The 16,767-nt window shown below is 46.3% G+C and overlaps 1 protein-coding gene across 1 annotated transcript; it reads left to right on the forward strand.

Moving 5' to 3' along the window:
- Positions 1–3,022: 3,022 nt before the first annotated feature.
- On the forward strand, positions 3,023–15,033 carry LOC128338632 (arylacetamide deacetylase-like 4). Its single transcript, XM_053281352.1, has 4 exons — positions 3,023–3,199; positions 8,183–8,399; positions 9,725–9,788; positions 10,998–15,033. The coding sequence occupies exons 1-4, from the start codon at positions 3,023–3,025 to the stop codon at positions 11,770–11,772; spliced, it is 1,233 nt and encodes a 410-aa protein (XP_053137327.1). The 3' UTR covers positions 11,773–15,033.
- The last annotated feature ends 1,734 nt before the right edge of the window (positions 15,034–16,767 follow it).

The following is a 16,767-nucleotide window of genomic DNA, read 5'->3' on the forward strand; positions in this document are numbered from 1 at the left end:
CGAGAGTACTGTGTACAATTATTGTCACCACATCTAAAAAGGACTTTGTAGAACTGGAAAAGGAGCAGAAGAGGGCAACCAAGATGATCAGACGCAGGCTTGGACTGGCCTGCCGGGCAGTAAGCCAGATGCCCGGTGCGCCCCTCGCCTCTGCGCCCTGCTGCCTCCGGATTTGTGCCCCCCGCCCTCATCCTGTTCTCCCTCCCACCGGCACTTGCCTATCTCTGCAGGGAATCTCTGCAGACAGGCTGCTGCTTCAATCGGGCGGCTTCCCTTCCCTCTCTGTTGCTAATGCCGTTGTCTGCTCTGCATTCTGTCAGGGAGGGTGCAAGAGTGCATTTGCACTCCCTTTGAATGAACGTAGAGTCTCATGGAGATCGGCAGTAGCAGAGAGTAAAGCAAGGGTTAACGTTTCTCCCAGCCCGATTGGTTCTTCTGGCATCTGTCTTGTGCTCCTCCCCGCTGCTTGGATGTGTATGGCATTACAGAGCCTGCCCGGCTCCTTGGTCTCGTTCAAGAAGGAAAGCAAGCAACACATTTGGTAAAAAACAAAAACCCAACCATTTGCTGATTGTTTTGTGTGTGATTTGTTCTCCCTAGTCAAGCTACCCTGTTGGCTCTCCCCCCCCCCCCAGAACCGTGTGTGTTTTTACAGGCTAGAGAAGTCCGTGTGTGTGTGTGTGTGTTTTAAGCTTAACTGTTTGAGTGCAAACTTTTAAGAAAAATCCTCATCCCTACAGTATACTTTATTTTGAGGAAATTAGTCAAGCAAAAGTATTAAGAGCTTTGAAAAGAATGGTGTGGCGGGGGGGGGTGCTATGCTCTAACAAGTGTAATAATAATAATAATAATAATAATAATAATATGGATCTGTTGTTTTTGTTCCCCATCTCTAATCTAGTCTCTGTGTGTGGGTTTCTTTCTTTCCCACCCTTTTTAAAAATATTGATATGCATCTTTTTTAAGCAACAGAGTTCTCAAAATGTCTTAAATAGCAAAAGATGAGGCAATGGCTCTCTCAACATGTTTCCCCTTTTAAACATTTTTTTTTTAAATTTTGCTCTGTGCTTGTAGCAGGCTCCCCCACCAAAAGTCTATTTTTGTACACTTGCTTCAAAACAAGGCTTTGCCGATCAGTTCACAAGAAACTCATTTTTAAAACTCCTTTGCCCATGAAACGCCTTTGCCTCTGAGCACCAGTTGCAGGGGAGTCACAGCAGCAGGAGAGAGGGCATGCCCTCAGCTCCTGCCTGTGGCTTCCAGCGGCATCTGGTGGGCCACTGTGCAAAACACGGTGCTGGACTAGATGGGTCATTTGGGGCCTGATCCAGCAGGGCTGTTCTGATGTTCTTATGAAATGATTGGTTGCCTTTAAATTCTACAAAATTGGGGTTACTCTATACGTGACATTCTGCTGTCCTGTTTGAAATCAAAATGGTGTCTTTTCTTTCTGTAGTGTATAGACACACATCTCGGACTCCTGCCTCAGAAGGCTGGATGGGGAGTCCCTGCTTGGAGAGGGAAGGAAGGAGCCAGAGCTGGTTGGGGCACCTGGCCATGATGTGAAGCTCTCCTCTTCTCCCCCTTCCCCACAAAAAACCCAAACACTACAGGCTCACAATCTAAAAAGAAACATAAAATAGACACCAGCAACAGTTACTAGAGGTACTGTGCCATAGGGATAGGTGGATAGGGCCAGTTATTCTCCCCCTGCTAAATAAAGAGAATCACCACATTAAAAGGTGCCTCTTTGCCAAGTTAGCAGGGGTTAACTTGTAGGCTTCCAGCGGCATCTGGTGGGCCACTATGTGAAACAGGATGCTGGACTAGACGGGCCTTGGGCCTGATCCACCAGGGCTGTTCTTATGTTCTAACTGTGGGTGTTGCTGAGAATGAGCAAAGGGTGTTATGAATCCCTTGGGGAAAAGTTTCCCAATACCAGTGCAGGCAGCCTTGGGATTCCAGACAATGAGCCAAGTTTAATGGATTCACGTGGCTGAGCTGGATGGTGATGGTGTTTGAAGGGGAGGGTTTAACCCCTTCCTTGCATGCTATTTGCATAATCAAAAGTGTACACACACAAACACACACACACCTGCTGCATACCATACAGTAGGGGGGACTCTAAGGTACTTTGAATGACACTGAGAAGTTTCTCTCCAAAAAGTAAACAGCAGTTTCAGGGTGGGGAGTAGGGGAAAGAGAGCTGATCTTGTGATAGCAAGCATGAATGCGAGAAATTCCCCCTAGGGGACAGGTTCATAGCTCAGTGGCAGAGCAATGGCTTTGCATGCAGGAGATCCCAGGTTCCCTCCCTGCCAGCATCTCCAGGTAGGGCTGGGAGAGACACCTGCTTGAAACTTGAGAGAGCTGCTGCCAGTCGGTGTAGACCACCCTGAAGTAGACGGGCCAAGGGTCTGACTCTGCAGAAGGCAGCTTCCGGTGTTCCTCCCACATTTGGAAGAGCCTCAAATCAGTAATGAGTACAGGAGGAACTTCCACCATGCTCTCCGTCTGCAGTGAAAAGCCAGCCTTATGTTTCACATGCCCGGACCACATTTCTGCCAGAAGATTGTGCCATCGAGTCAGTGTCAGGTCCTAGTGATCATGTTCCATGTGATTTTATTGGTAGAAAATAATAATACCTCTTCCATAATGGAAGAAGTTAAATTTTGGAAGGGCGATATAGAAATTGATAATACCTCTTCCAGGAATGGCTCATCAGTGCCTCCTCCCATACACTGTGGGATGATGCCTTTCAGCACCTCCCGATGGAACCCTCATCACCAATTACACCTACATAAATATATGTGTGTGTGTGTTTATATAGATATATAGATAGATAGATAGATAGATAGATAGATAGATAGATAGATAGATATAGATATAGATATAGATATAGATATAGATATAGATATAGATATAGATATAGATATAGATATAGATATAGATATAGATATCTCCCTGTAGCAGATGCTACCTGCAATTTTGCTTGATTCCTTGTTCTCTTTAGCAAGGTGAAATGGAGCTACTCTGGGCTCTCTTCCTCGGGGTTGTAGGCGTTGTAGCAACTCCTTTTGCCTTGCTGTTCTTCTGGGCAGTTTATTACGATTTCTCGAGGACCCGCATTCCCCCTGGACTCGCCCATCCGTGGAAGCTTCGGTTGATTCACTGGGTCTTCATTATGATCATCACTGCGGTAAGTTTATCATAACCTGCAAGCAAAGGAAACAGGGCTTGGGGCAGCGGGGACTGAAGGGTGGGTGGAGGAACAGCTAGATGCAGGTTGGAGGATTCCCTCGGCAAAGGTGTCTTCAATGGGCTGGCTCTTCTCCAGGTGGGCCCTGAAGGTCTGTTGAGGGGCATCAAAGGTAACAATGGTTGCTCTCTCTTCTGCCCTTCTGCTTCCACTTTGCTGGTGGCCATCACCTCTCCCCACAGGACCCCACTGGCTGTCATCCCTCTGCCCCACAATTACCTGGAATGGCTCTACAGCCAGAGTCAAAATGGCGGACCGCAGCAAAATGGCCATCCAAGCCAAACCCCCTCAGGGAGCCTGATGGGTATGTCCTGCTGAGGTGCTGTATCCCCAGGATCTCTCCGATAGAGTTCTTTACACATTGAGTCTATTCTCACGGTCAGGTGAAATCAGACGAAGGGAGCCTGATTTCGCCTGACCGTGAGAACCACCGGGCTCGCAGGCAAGCAGGTAACCCGCTAAACTACCCCTGCCCTTAAACCAGGTTTGTGGAGTGAGCGCTCCGCAAACCCAGTTTTTAAAATCGTGTGTTGGCACAGCTCCACGCCGCAGCAACTCACAAGTAGACCCCCGACTGGGAGACTGAAAAGCAGCCCCCCGGCTCGGGGGTCTCTCCAGCATGTCCTGCACGCTTGCACAGGGCATGCTGGAACATCCGGGGGGGCCACGCGGCCCCCGAACTCCCAAGTCCCCGCCGGGTCCATGACGGAGCTGGTAGTCGTGTGGGCGACCACCCAGAGCAGACTGACTGATTGTGGGAACCGCCTCATCTTCTGACTTGCTTGAACCCAGAATGTCTGTTGGCTCCAATCGTATCAACGATGTTCCAATAACATTTTGTTCTAATCAACAGCGGAAGAGGTATTGTTTTCATTCCACGGGTTATATGCATGGGCCTGACCAAGACTTTCATGACAGACCTGTGACTAATGCCTCGGTTTTAATGAACTACAGTCCCAGAAGGTTGCCCTAATTTGCTGAAGGGTGTCATTCGAACCCTTTCCCCTGCACACATGACCCCACTGTCCCCATTCAAAATCACTCCCGGCCTGCTGTTTATCCCACGAGGCAAACAGAAGCATGGATGTGTGGGAAGGAGGAATTTTGACTGGAGGAATTATTTCTTGTTTACAGAGTCAGACAGGTGTTATTGACGGGTTTGTTTTATCCAGACATCGTGTCCTTCCCAAGGACCTGGGATGGCTGAATTTGATCATCAATACTGTTGGTTATTATAGATATGGTCGCAGAATATAGGCTGTTCCCAGTAAAGCTGCTTTTTGTAATGGTGGTTTCTGTGGCCCCGATGGTGTTGAGGTGCTCTTCAAGGTCTTTTGGGACTGCACCCAGGGCGCCAATGACCACTGGGATTATTTGGGTCTTTTTCTGCCACAGCCTTTCCATTTCCATTTGTAGATCTTTGTATTTGGTGATTTTCTCTATTTCTTTTCTTCTATTCTGCTATCCCCTGGTATTGCTATGTTGATTATTTTGACTTGTTTTTCTTTCTTCTCAACTACAGTTATATCTGGTGTATTGTGTGGCAGATGTTTGTCTGTTTGTTATTATTAATAATAATAATAATTCATTCGATTTCTATACCACCCTTTCAAAAATGGCTCAGGGCTGTTTACACAGAGAAATAATAAATAAATAAGATGGCTCCCTGTCCCCGAAGGGCTCACAATCTAAAAAGAAACATCAGATAGACACCAGCAATAGTCACTGGAGGGATGCTGTGCTGGGGGTGGAGAGGGCCAGTTGCTCTACCCCTGCTAAACAGAGAGAGTCACCACGTCAAAAGGTGCCTCTTTGGCAAATTAGGAGAGGAGTGTCACAAATGGGAATTCACAAATTCACAGGAAATGTCACAAATGGAAAGAGTTAAACCCCATGCCCAGTACTATTAATCAGATAGCTGCAGGTAATCAACTGCATTTTATTAACTGTTATTAACACATTAATAACACATTAATAACATTACACATTAATAACACATTAATAACATTACACATTAATAACACATTAATAACACACCCAATTAACAAATTTAATGAGATGGGGCTCAGTGGTCGGGAATCTCAGGGCATCTCGGTAGTAGGGCTGCTCATTGATAGGGCATCTGTCAGCATCCAACTCCACACAGCTTCACTTCCTGCCATCTCCAGTTTGGACTGGGAGAAACCCATGCCCGAAACCCTAGAGAACCATTGCCCATCAGTGGGCTTGTTCACATGATCAAAACGTTGGACGGAGCTGGGTTGAAGGCTAGTGGTGTGCATGGAACCAGCATCTGCCGGTTCGAAGGGGGGGGGATATATTTAAGGGCGGGGGAGAGTGTTGTTACCTCTCCCACCAAATTTCTGCTGCCACCAGTGCTGTAGTTTACAATGGTCCAACAGGACAGCAGTGTACCTCCTTGGCACCCCAGTGCATTGCCGATTGGAAATGCCTGGTGTCCGTGTGTCCATTGTGATGTGTGTGTGAGTGAGCGTGTCATGCCACACCAGGCACTTCCAACCAAGCAGAGTTCACACATTTTGCAACTTTGTCTTGCAAAACAACAGCAGCTCTGCAGAAGCACACACAGTCCCTCCGGACACAGAACAACAGGTTTCGCCAGACCTACAGTCCAAAGATGGCCAAAAATGAATCACTGGCCCAGAATCCACTGTCAGGCACAGTGCCTGCCGTGCAGTAACATCACAAGTTGCTCTCTCACACACAGTTAGGACTCCTTGCAACAGCTGCCACAGCGACACCCTTAGCGGCCGGCCATCATAGCCTTAAGCTGAACTACAGACGTGTCTTCAGCCACATTTTGACTGAGTGAGTACACCTTGCGATGAGATTGCAGCAGAGCAGTGAGTGAAGCACAGTTTACCCTCTCTTGAGCTCTTGATCCTTCATTCATGGAGCTCATCTCTTGCCATGGGAGGACCTCTTCTTTCTTCTCTTGTTCTCCAACCTAAGCATACATGCCTGTCTGTCTCTGGATGACACACCATGGCCTCAGGCTGGTGCTGGGCCCCAGCTGACAGCCTGACACATGGGTCAGCACCAGTCCATCTCTCATCGTTGGCCATGGCCGTGGCATGCGTGCGAACACACAGGGGCAGACTGTGACACAACGGGCTTTGGAGTCGGCCAGGGTGGGGCATGCTTCCAGTGGTGTTGTAGTGGGTGGGGGTGACCATGAGTCACTCATCCTCCACAGCCAGCTCAGGATAGCCCAGCAGGGTGAGGATGGCCTCCAGGCAGACCAGCTGCTCCACCATCTCAGTGTCCAAGCATGAGTGATGAGGTGTCACCACGCCTCCGCCATGGAGAACATCTTCTTCCTCTGGACACTGGTTAGCGGGCATCCATGTTCCCTCTAACTGGGATTCCCAGTGTGGTTGACTACAACTCTCAGCATCCCCAGATCCAATGGCCTTTGGCTGGGGATTCTGGGAGTTGTAGTCAACCACATCTGGGAATCCCAGTTAGAGGGGAAAGTGGTGGGCATGATGAGATGATTGGCGTTGCCAAGTCCGGACAGTTTTGGTGACACGCTGCCCCAAACTGGATCATCTCTAATCCGATTCTTGATGACTCTGGATTGACCTTGCACTTGTCCATGCTTCCATACCTATTGTTTTATTGCATTGTACTGCATTTTATTGCATTTTACTACACTTCATTGTTTCTCTCTCTGTCTCTGTCTCTGTCTCTGTCTCTCTCTCTCTCTCTCTCTCTCTCTCCCCCCCCCCTTGCTTTTTATAATTTTAAATTTGGACTTTTACAATTTTATACTCCCCTTTTTATTTTGTCTTGGCATTTCTATAATAGAAACAGTTTCATTATAATATCATTATTTTATCTCTTTTAGCTTTAGTAATTTTAGGTTGTTAGCTTATTTAGTTTTAATGGTATATTCTGTCTATTTTCGTTTTTAAACTGTAATCATTCTTAGTTTTAGCCTTTCTTTTTTTAAAAAAATAAGAATTTTTATTGAGAGGTAAACCAAAGGAGACAAAGACAAATCACCATAAAGACGGTATAAAACCAATCATTTTCCATAATGAAAAACCTCATTTTTCTAATTAATAAAGTAAAGAAAAGATATGTAGAACAAGACAAAGCAAAAGAAATACATATCTTATATTATCTTTCATAAATCTTTTCGGGATAAAACCATATTGGTCAATATGGACTATTTCAGACAAGAAATTTCTTAATCTGGCCGCCAACATTGAAGTAAAAATTTTGTAATCCACATTTAAAAGGGATATAGGTCTATATGATTCTGGTCGTGTTGGGTCCTAGTTTTAGCCTTTTGATGATATGTACTACTATGTATTTTAACTCGCCTTTTAAATTGCAATCATCCTTGATTTTAGATTTGTCACGTTATGTACCAGCATATCATCATAACCACATCACATAACATGTAATTTTTAACCTGTATCAATTTTATGCTGGTCTCTGACCATAATAAAGGATTGATTGATTGATCCTCTCCGTCTTCCCAACTGCCACCGGCTCCTGCAAGTACTGCAGCACACACTGTTCCGCACTGCTGCAGGATTGGGGCCAAAGAATCCCTCCAGGTGGGATGCGGTGATGGAACCTCCGGATCGCTTGGCCTGGCCAGGGACCCCACTTGACTGTTGAACCGGGAAGCAGCGGTGATACTGCTGCAGTTGGTGGACTGTGCACTAGCAGTCGGTGCTCCAGCATGCTCCTCCTGGTTGCACCCCAGTCTCCTATCCTTGGCTTGCCTAACCTCTGCAACCAGGAGGTCCCTCCAGCTGGGCAGCTGATCAGGGGTGACCACTTTCTCCTTTGTCCTCTGGTCACATAGGCAGGACAAAACATGCTCTGCCAATTTAGTTAAAAGCTGCAACCGTCTCATTTCACTTCTTTTCCTTCTCCGAACAGGGGGAGATCTGTGAACGTCTAGGCCTCTGCAGACAGGTTGCTGTCGTCCGCTTTATTACAGAACTCAAGAGGACAAGGTTGGATCCCAGCCTCTTCTTTAAAGATCTGCACTTCAGTGGGGTGCCTGTTCGGGTTTACTACCCTAAAGCACCATCTGCTGGCCTCAGAAGGGGGTTGGTCTTCTGCCATGGAGGATGTGGCACGTTTGGAAGCATCGGTAAGGAGTTAAGAATGAGATTCTGAGCACACATTTGAGAGTAAGTCCAAACTGAACCCACATTGCAGACACATTGAATTGGACTATGGCATTGTCCGCATAGGGATGTAATGCTTCGGTGGCCAAGCCTCAGGTCTTGGCATCGAACCATGCTGCAAAGCAAAGGTTCAAGATGGAGTTTGGCACGGCAAACGGCGGGTCGCTTTCAGCTGGAAACCACGGGACTGGAAACTTTGAATTGCTAGCTTTGATTGATGCTAATATGTAATCATTTGCCTTAATAAAATGTTTGAAACTATTGGGGGGTGACATAAGAACATATCAACAGCTCTGCTGGATCAGGCCCAAGGAGGCCCATTTAGTCCAGCATCCTGTTTCCCACAGTGGCCCACCAGATGCCACTAGAAGCCACAGGCTTGAGTCAAGGGCATGCCCTCTCTCCTGCTGTGAGTCCCCGGCAACTGGTACTCAGAGGCATCCTGCTTTTGAGGCTGGAGGTGGCCTATAGCCCTCCGACTAGTAGCCATTGATAGACTTCTCCTCCATGAAGGTGTCCAAACCAATCTTAAAGCCATCCTCCTGGTTGTTGGCTGTCACCACATCTCGTGGCAGAGAATTCCTCAAGTGGATGATGCGTTGTGTGAAAAAGTACTTCCGTTTGTTGGTCAGTGTGAGATCACACACATACACCCCCATCGTTTCATAAATTTTATGAAGGCAAATGATTCCATATTAGCATCATTTCATTCAGTGTGTTTGCCAGCGTAGAAAATCATTTTCTCTCACTTGCGATGAATTCTGTGTCTCTGTGTTATCTCGCTGCTGTTCTTAGCGAAGACATAACAATTCAAAGTTTCCGAATAACACACAGCCAGGTTCAAAAAGTTCAATTCAAAGTTTCATTTCAAGGGGAGGGGGTCGAATGGTTGGAAGAGGGGAAACGGGGGAATGGAGGAGATGCCAATTCTGGCATTGAGCTAATAGTCCAGAGAGTGAGTGAGATGAGTGAAGAAAAAGAGGAGGAGGGAAGGGGGGAGAGCTTGCTGAAGCGAGTGAACAAATTCACCGAAAAGCAGCTGACAGGCAGAGGCTGGGGAAGGGAAAGAGACTTCTCTGGGAAGCAGAGGGAGAGGGGGAGAAAGCTTCCCAGATGCACCTGGTCGACCAGCCTGTGAACCGGGACGCGGGATTCGATGGGCCCTTCAGTTCTTATATTGTGTCTTATGTAGAGTATATGTTGCATTCTTCTGACTAAAGAAGAGTTTGACCATGTTAACGGTGCCCCCCAGATTCTTTTCACTGAATTTTTCACATTTGTTTTCTAGCTCTCTATCACAACATTTGCAACATAATCACCAAGAAGGGCGATTTAGTCCTCGTGTCTGTTGGGTAAGTGATCTCAACCACTGGGGGGCAGGAAAGCGGCATGGAGCCGTGTTGCCAACTTTTCCTTTATGTGGACCACTTGATTGTCACATGTCCCCCGGAATTTAGGGTAGCCCATGGATTTTGGCTCCTCCATTCGGCTGCTAAATTCCACCCAGATTTACATGGATTTCAGATGTACTGCCGGATTGCCCGGATTTCACTCTGGATCCGATCACATGGGCAGGCAGAGAAGGAGGGGGAAAGAAGCACAGCTGTCAAATACATACATAAATAAAAATGCAAATTAGTTGCCACATAATTTCCATGATATGCAAATTAGGACACACAGATTTGGGAAGCTTGGGTATGGAAACCCTAATTGTTACCAGAAGATTTTGGTAAATACCATAATATGCATATATAATATATAATGTGCATAATATGCAAAGCTTTTGGTAATTTCCATAATATGCAAATTTAATATATAATATGCAAAATATATAGTATGTAATATGCATAATATGCAAAAGCTTTTGGTAATTTCCATAATGTGCAAATTAGGGCACACAGATTTGGGAAGCTTGGGTATGGAAACCCTAATTGTTATCAAAAGCTTTTGTGGACAACCAGTAAGTCTTGAGTACTGCTGCCACATCCAGTTTTTCCTGTTCTCACAGGGGCTCCCTCCTCCTCCTCCTCCTCCTCTCCTCCTCCTCTCCTCCTCCTCCTCCTCCTCCTCCTCTCCTCCTCCTCCTCCTCCTCCTCCTCCTCTTCTAGCTGCCCCCACTGTGGCTGTTACTGCAGGGAACCGGGTGATGGGATGTATCCACTCTCACTGGCATACAGGGGGAGGCATCCCATTCCCGCATTTGCTGAGCCAAGAGCCTGCTGGGAGTCCTTATCAAAGAGTAGTCTTGTGGTAGCAAGCATGACTTGTCCCCTAGCTAAGCAGAGTCTGCCCTGGTTGCATATGAATGGGAGACTAGAAGTGTGAGCTCTGTAAGAGATTCCCCTGAGGGGATGGGGCCGCTCTGGGGAGGGCATCTAGGTTCCAAGTTCCCTCCCTGGCAGCATCTCCAAGATAGGGCTGAGAGAGATTCTTGCCTGCAACCTTGGAGAAGCCGCTGCCAGTCTGGGTAGACAATGCTGAGCTAGAGAGACCAATGGTCTGACTCAGTATATGGCAGCTTCCTATATTCCTATGTTTAACCCCTTATCATGCTTTCACAGCTATCGCCTGGCTCCCGAGCATCCGTACCCTACTCAGTACCAAGACTGCCTCACTGCCACGCTGCACTTTCTGCAAAACGCAAACGCCTATGGGGTGGATCCTTCCCAGGTCATCATCAGCGGGGAAAGCATTGGAGGGATTTTTGCTTCTGCGGTCGCCCAGAAGCTAGTGGGGAGAACAGACGTCCCCAAGCTACGTGCTCAAGTGCTGATCTATTCCGGCTTCCAGGTCATGGACTTCAACTTGCCTTCCAATCAGCAGAACTCTGCGATTCCATTATTGTACCGAGACAGCGCCATCTATTTTGGAACAAAGTATTTTGGGAAGAGCACTTCTCTGTGTGATGACATCCTGAAGGGCTCCCATGTGCCCAATGAGATGAGGCTGAAATATGGGAAGTGGGTCAGTGCGGACAATATTCCAGAAAGGTTTAAGCGTCGAGGCTACCAACAAGTACCCCTCGCCTCTTATAAGCCTGAAGTGTATCGGCAGTTTCCAGAGTTATTGGAAGTCACGTTTTCCTCTCTTTTCGCTGAAGACTCTGTGATCCGGCAGCTGCCGGAGACGTTAATAGTGAGCTGCGAATATGACGCCTACCGGGATGACTCTCTCCTGTACAAGAAACGGCTGGAGGACAGTGGCGTGCGAGTCCATTGGTTCCATGCGGAAAATAGTTCCCACGGAGTGATAATTACCTGTGACTTTGGCTTTTTTGCACTCCCTGGTGCAATAGAAATCCTGGACCAAGTTGCAGACTTTGTCAAAAGTTTATGAGACGTAAAACAACATGGCTACCAGTCCAGTTCTGGAAATATTCTACGTATCTCCAGGCCAACAGAAAGAGGGAGCTACGAATATGATGCCTTCCGGGATGACTTATGCCAAATACATTCCTGATCTTCCCCACAGCTATCCTAAGATATCATCATACGCAAGGCAATAGCTTTTTGCCCACTGCTCTTCCAGGCCAAGTCATTGGTGCAACTCTAAATAACAACAACAACAACAACAAAGATCTACAAATTGACATTGAAAGGCTGTGGCAGAAAAAGACCAAAATAATCCCACTGGTAATTGCTGCCCTGGGTGCAGTTCCAAAAGACCTTGAAGAGCACCTCAACACCATCGAGGCCACAGAAATCACCACCAGCCAATTACAAAAAGCAACTTTACTGGGAACAGCCGATATTCTGTGACGATATCTATAACAACAGCAACAACATTGACAATAAAATACAGCTATCCCAGGTCCTTGGGAAGGACTCGATGTCTGGATAAAACAAACCAGTCAATAACACCTGTCTGACTGTGTAAATAAATAAATAAATAAATAAATAAATGTAAAACAAGTTAAAATAATTGACAAAGCAATACCAGGGGATAGGAGAATAGAAGAAAAAGAAATAGAAAAAATAACAAAATACCAAGATCTACAAATCGAAATTGAAGGGCTGTGGCAGAAAAAGACCAAAATAATCCCAGTGGTAATTGGCACCCTAGGTGCAATTCCAAAACAAATTGAAAAGTTACATCTTGAGTTACATCCAGAACAAGAACCAACCTAAGAAAAGCAAAGATCTGGAAGAACTATATATCCACATGCATAAGGACTATGGACACAATTTGACCTTCAGCCACACTTTATGGGATCAAGAATATAGGCTATTTCTTTGTAATTGTGTGCTTTATAACATATGTTTATTCATCCTTTGTGTGTGTGGGAATAGACTCTCTATAATGGCTTAAGAATGGCAACTTGAAGAAAGAAACAGAGGGTTTAATACTGGCTGCACAAGAACAGGCACTAAGAACAAATGCAATAAGAGCAAAAGTCGAAAAGTCAACAACAAACAGCAAGTGCCGCCTTTGTGAAGAAGCAGATGAAACCGTGGACCACCTAATCAGCTGTTGTAAAAAGATTGCACAGACTGACGACAAACAAAGGGGTGACAAGGTAGCAGGGATGATACACTGGAACATCTGCAAAAAATACAAGCTAATTGCAGCCAAAAATTGGTGGGACCATAAAATTGAAAAAGTTGAAGAAAATGAAGATGTAAAAATATTATGGGACTTCCTAATACAAACAGACAAACATCTGCCACACAATACACCAGATATCACTGTAGTCGAGAAGAAAGAAAAACAAGTCAAAATAATCGACATAGCAATACCAGGGGATAGCAGAATAGAAGAAAAAGAAATAGAAAAAATCACGAAATACAAAGATCTACAAATTGAAATTGAAAGGCTGTGGCAGAAGAAGACCAAAATAATCCCAGTGGTCATTGGCGCCCTGGGTGCAGTTCCAAAAGACCTTGAAGAGCACCTCAACACCATCGGGGCCACAGAAATCACCATCAGCCAATTACAAAAAGCAACTTTACTGGGAACAGCCTATATTCTGCGACGATATCTATAACAACAGCAACAACACTGACGATAGAATTCAGCCATCCCAGTTCCTTGGGAAGGACTCGATGTCTGGATAAAACAAACCAGTCTATAACACCTGTCTGACTGTGTAAACAACAACAACAACAACAATAATAGTAATATAATATATGGAGTATCACTCAGCCCATAGACCAACTTTGCACTGCTTTGAATGTGTACAATCTAGGTTTTTCCGGTCCCTTTTTGGTATACCTAAGTTTGTTGCCAAAGCTTTATTGAGACTGGAGACTGGCCTGGTGAGAGAAGAGACCAGATTATGGATAACAGCAGTTAATTATTGTCACAGGCTGAATACTATGCCTTTGGGCCTGGCTTGGTCCTCTTACTCTGAGCGACAATTTCCATTCTAGTTAGCTGAAATGTATCACCCACAAACTCCTTATTTGTGGCCTGTCTTGGGACAATCTCTTCATGAAGAGAGCTGGTCTTGTAGTAGCAAGCATGACTTGTCCCCTTAGCTAAGCAGAGTCTGCCCTGGTTGCATATGAATGGGAGACTAGAAGTGTGAGCACTGGAAGATATTCCCCTCCTTAGGGGATGGGGCCGCTCTGGGAAGAGCATCTAGGTTCCAGGTTCCCTCCCTGGCAGCATCTCCAAGATAGGGCTGAGAGAGACTTCTGCCTGCAACCTTGGAGAAGCCGCTGCCAGTCTGTGAAGGCGATACTCAGCTAGATGGACCAATGGTCTGACTCAGTATATGACAGCTTCCTATGCTCCTATGTTAAACAGGGAGCTGGCCAAATAAATGATTGTACGGTCTTTTTTAGATCTAGAACAGTAATTCAATTTGAGCCACATTCCTTCCTTTTGCAAGACCCTAGCTGAAATTGATGGGAGAGCAATGGCATATGCCTTTTATACTCTGACATACCTTAAATATTGATAGGCTTCCTCAAGGGCAAGATATAATGTCCTCCCCTCCCTGCTGATATAGTAAAATCCTCACTGTATGTCGTCTGTTTCCTTGTGGAGCGGAAGGAATTGAAACTATAAAACACGTGCTCTTGTATTGCAGATTTTATTCTGATAAAGTCACAATTGGATTTTTCCTTTTTTACTGAAATCTCTGGGGCACTCTGATGACATTTATGTCACATTGCTTTTAGTAGATCAAAGGTATCAGGTCACCTATAATGTTGCTAAGTTTTGTTCTTTCGCTTCTAGACTGCGGCAGTCTTTGATAGCAGAATTAGGGCGCTTTCCAGAGTCCCTGCTCAACAGCAGCAAAATGCTTCCGTCCAGGCAAATCACATTCAAAACATAAATAGTAAAGAGCCCAGCAGGGGGAGCAGACTTGCGAAAACCAACAACCTCGCAAACCAGCAACTTTTTCATGCTGGATATACGATGTCATCGCACTATTAAATTCGAAACAAGGCATTGGAAATATGAACGCCACCGTACGAAAGACCACGGTGTCACAACACAGGAAGTGTGGAAGCACACTTCAGAGATTCGTCATGACCCCGTTGCAGGGTCTAATCTGGAAAGCACCCAGTTCTGTTCTGCTTTTGATGTATCATCTATTATTATTAACTATGTGCCTTTCTGTTGGACTCTGGCTGTAATAAAGATTGGATTAGATTTTTCTATGGTTCGGAGCTCTAACAACAATGCTGGGCACAGCGTTACACACAGGGCAAGATTCAGGAGCAAGTCCACACTTTTTAAACTGTGGCTGTGGGTGATAGGAGTTGTAGTCCAACCACATCTGGGGTACCACAAGTTGGGTACAAAAACTGTGCCTGGGGGTGATGGGAGTTGTAGTCCAACAACATCTGGAGTGCCACAAGTTGGGTGCAATAAACTGTGGCTGGGGTGATGGGAGTTGTAGTCCCAACCACATCTGGAGTACAGTGTTCCCTCTAACAGGGATTCCCAGATGTTGTTTACTACAACTCCCATCATCCCCAGCCAAAAGCCATTTGAGCTGAGGATGCTGGGAGATGTAGTGAACAACATCTGGAAATTCCTGTTAGAGGGCACAGTGGACATGACAGCAAAATCTGTGAGCAAATCCAAGGAGAGAATAGATTTCCCAGAAGACTGCAGGGTGCTTTCCGGACTGCAAGTTCTACAGCAGTTGGAAGTACTTCAGCAAATAAACCCTAACGGGAAAATACGGTATGCTTTTTTTTGCTACCCACATGCAATGAAGTGGCACTGAAACGCAAAGGTAAAGCCCCAAAGAAGGCATCAGATATGTAAACGGCACCTTGCTGTCAGCCACCCAATGGCGCAGCCAGGCAGTAACTTGCCTAGGGAGCAAGACGTTGCTGGTTCGAATCCCCGCTGGTATGTTTCCCAATACTGGGCAGCAGCGATACAGGAAGTTGCTGAAAGGCATCGTCTCATACTTCAAGGGAGGCGGCAATGGTCAACCCCTCCTGTGTTCTACCAAAGACAACCACAGGGCTCTGTGGGCCCCAGGAGTCGACACACCAACTCCACAACCTTACTTTACTCTACTTTGGAAAAGCTCCCTGGTGGCATCAGCAGAAAGGTATGCAGGGGGTCAGTTCTCCTCTCTCCCCTCCTCTCCTCCCACCCATTCACCTCCTGGGGGAACCAGCAGGAACAGAGGCTGCTGGCCAGACAATTCCAGCCTCCCGGCCAAAGGTGCCTGAAGGAAAGCCCTGCTGCATCTGGAAGGTAAGAGAGGTCCCTCCTTCCAACATCTGGGAAGCATTTATACTTTAGGGGAAACTGGAGTCCTTCAAGTGGAAGTGGAGTCCTTCCAAAAAAAATCTGGGATCATCATCAGCCAGTGGCCAGGTAATTGGGGTGGGAGGTAAAATAAATTAAAAAACAGACTCAAATGGGTATTGGATCAGTCTCGGGACAGGCAGTGGCTGGCTGCAGAGGTTTCAGCTTGAGTTAGTGGAACAGGCTGCTTGTGGGGGACCCTTCTTGGCTGTGGTGGGAGGGGAGGAGAGGCTGGGTGGCCCGTGTCAGATTTGCTGCAGCTGTTTCTTGCACTGAGCGGGGGGTTGGACTAGATGGCCTCTGAGGTTCCCACAACCCCACGATTCTATGAAACCCCCATTTTGGCAGGGAAGCAAACTAGGAGGCGGGGTGTGTGTGTGTGTGTGCCCGAACGTTGCATTAGTAATTCAAAGAATATCTGTATTTGAATCTTCCGCTTTTCTAAAAGTGGAAATTTAAAAATGGAATGCGGCTTCAAAAAACGTGGTGCGTGTTTTTCCGTCCAAGAAGGAGAGCTAGCCGTGAAGCCGGTGAGCCCTGAGGAATGTCCAGACAGGAAAGCAGTCTCAGTAAACCCACGGTAAGACCTGCTGTCTGGAAAAGCTC

Source organism: Hemicordylus capensis, chromosome 16 (genome assembly GCF_027244095.1).
Source record: "Hemicordylus capensis ecotype Gifberg chromosome 16, rHemCap1.1.pri, whole genome shotgun sequence".
Classification (NCBI taxonomy): Eukaryota; Metazoa; Chordata; class Lepidosauria; order Squamata; family Cordylidae; genus Hemicordylus; species Hemicordylus capensis.

Excerpts from the sequence above, each read along its gene's own strand:
- LOC128338632 (XM_053281352.1), top strand. The coding sequence starts at position 3,023 with ATGGAGCTACTCTGGGCTCTCTTCCTCGGGGTTGTAGGCGTTGTAGCA. Across the intron at positions 3,200-8,182 it reads TCATTATGATCATCACTGCG|GGGGAGATCTGTGAACGTCT; the intron begins GTAAGTTTATCA and ends TTCTCCGAACAG. Across the intron at positions 9,789-10,997 it reads TTAGTCCTCGTGTCTGTTGG|CTATCGCCTGGCTCCCGAGC; the intron begins GTAAGTGATCTC and ends ATGCTTTCACAG.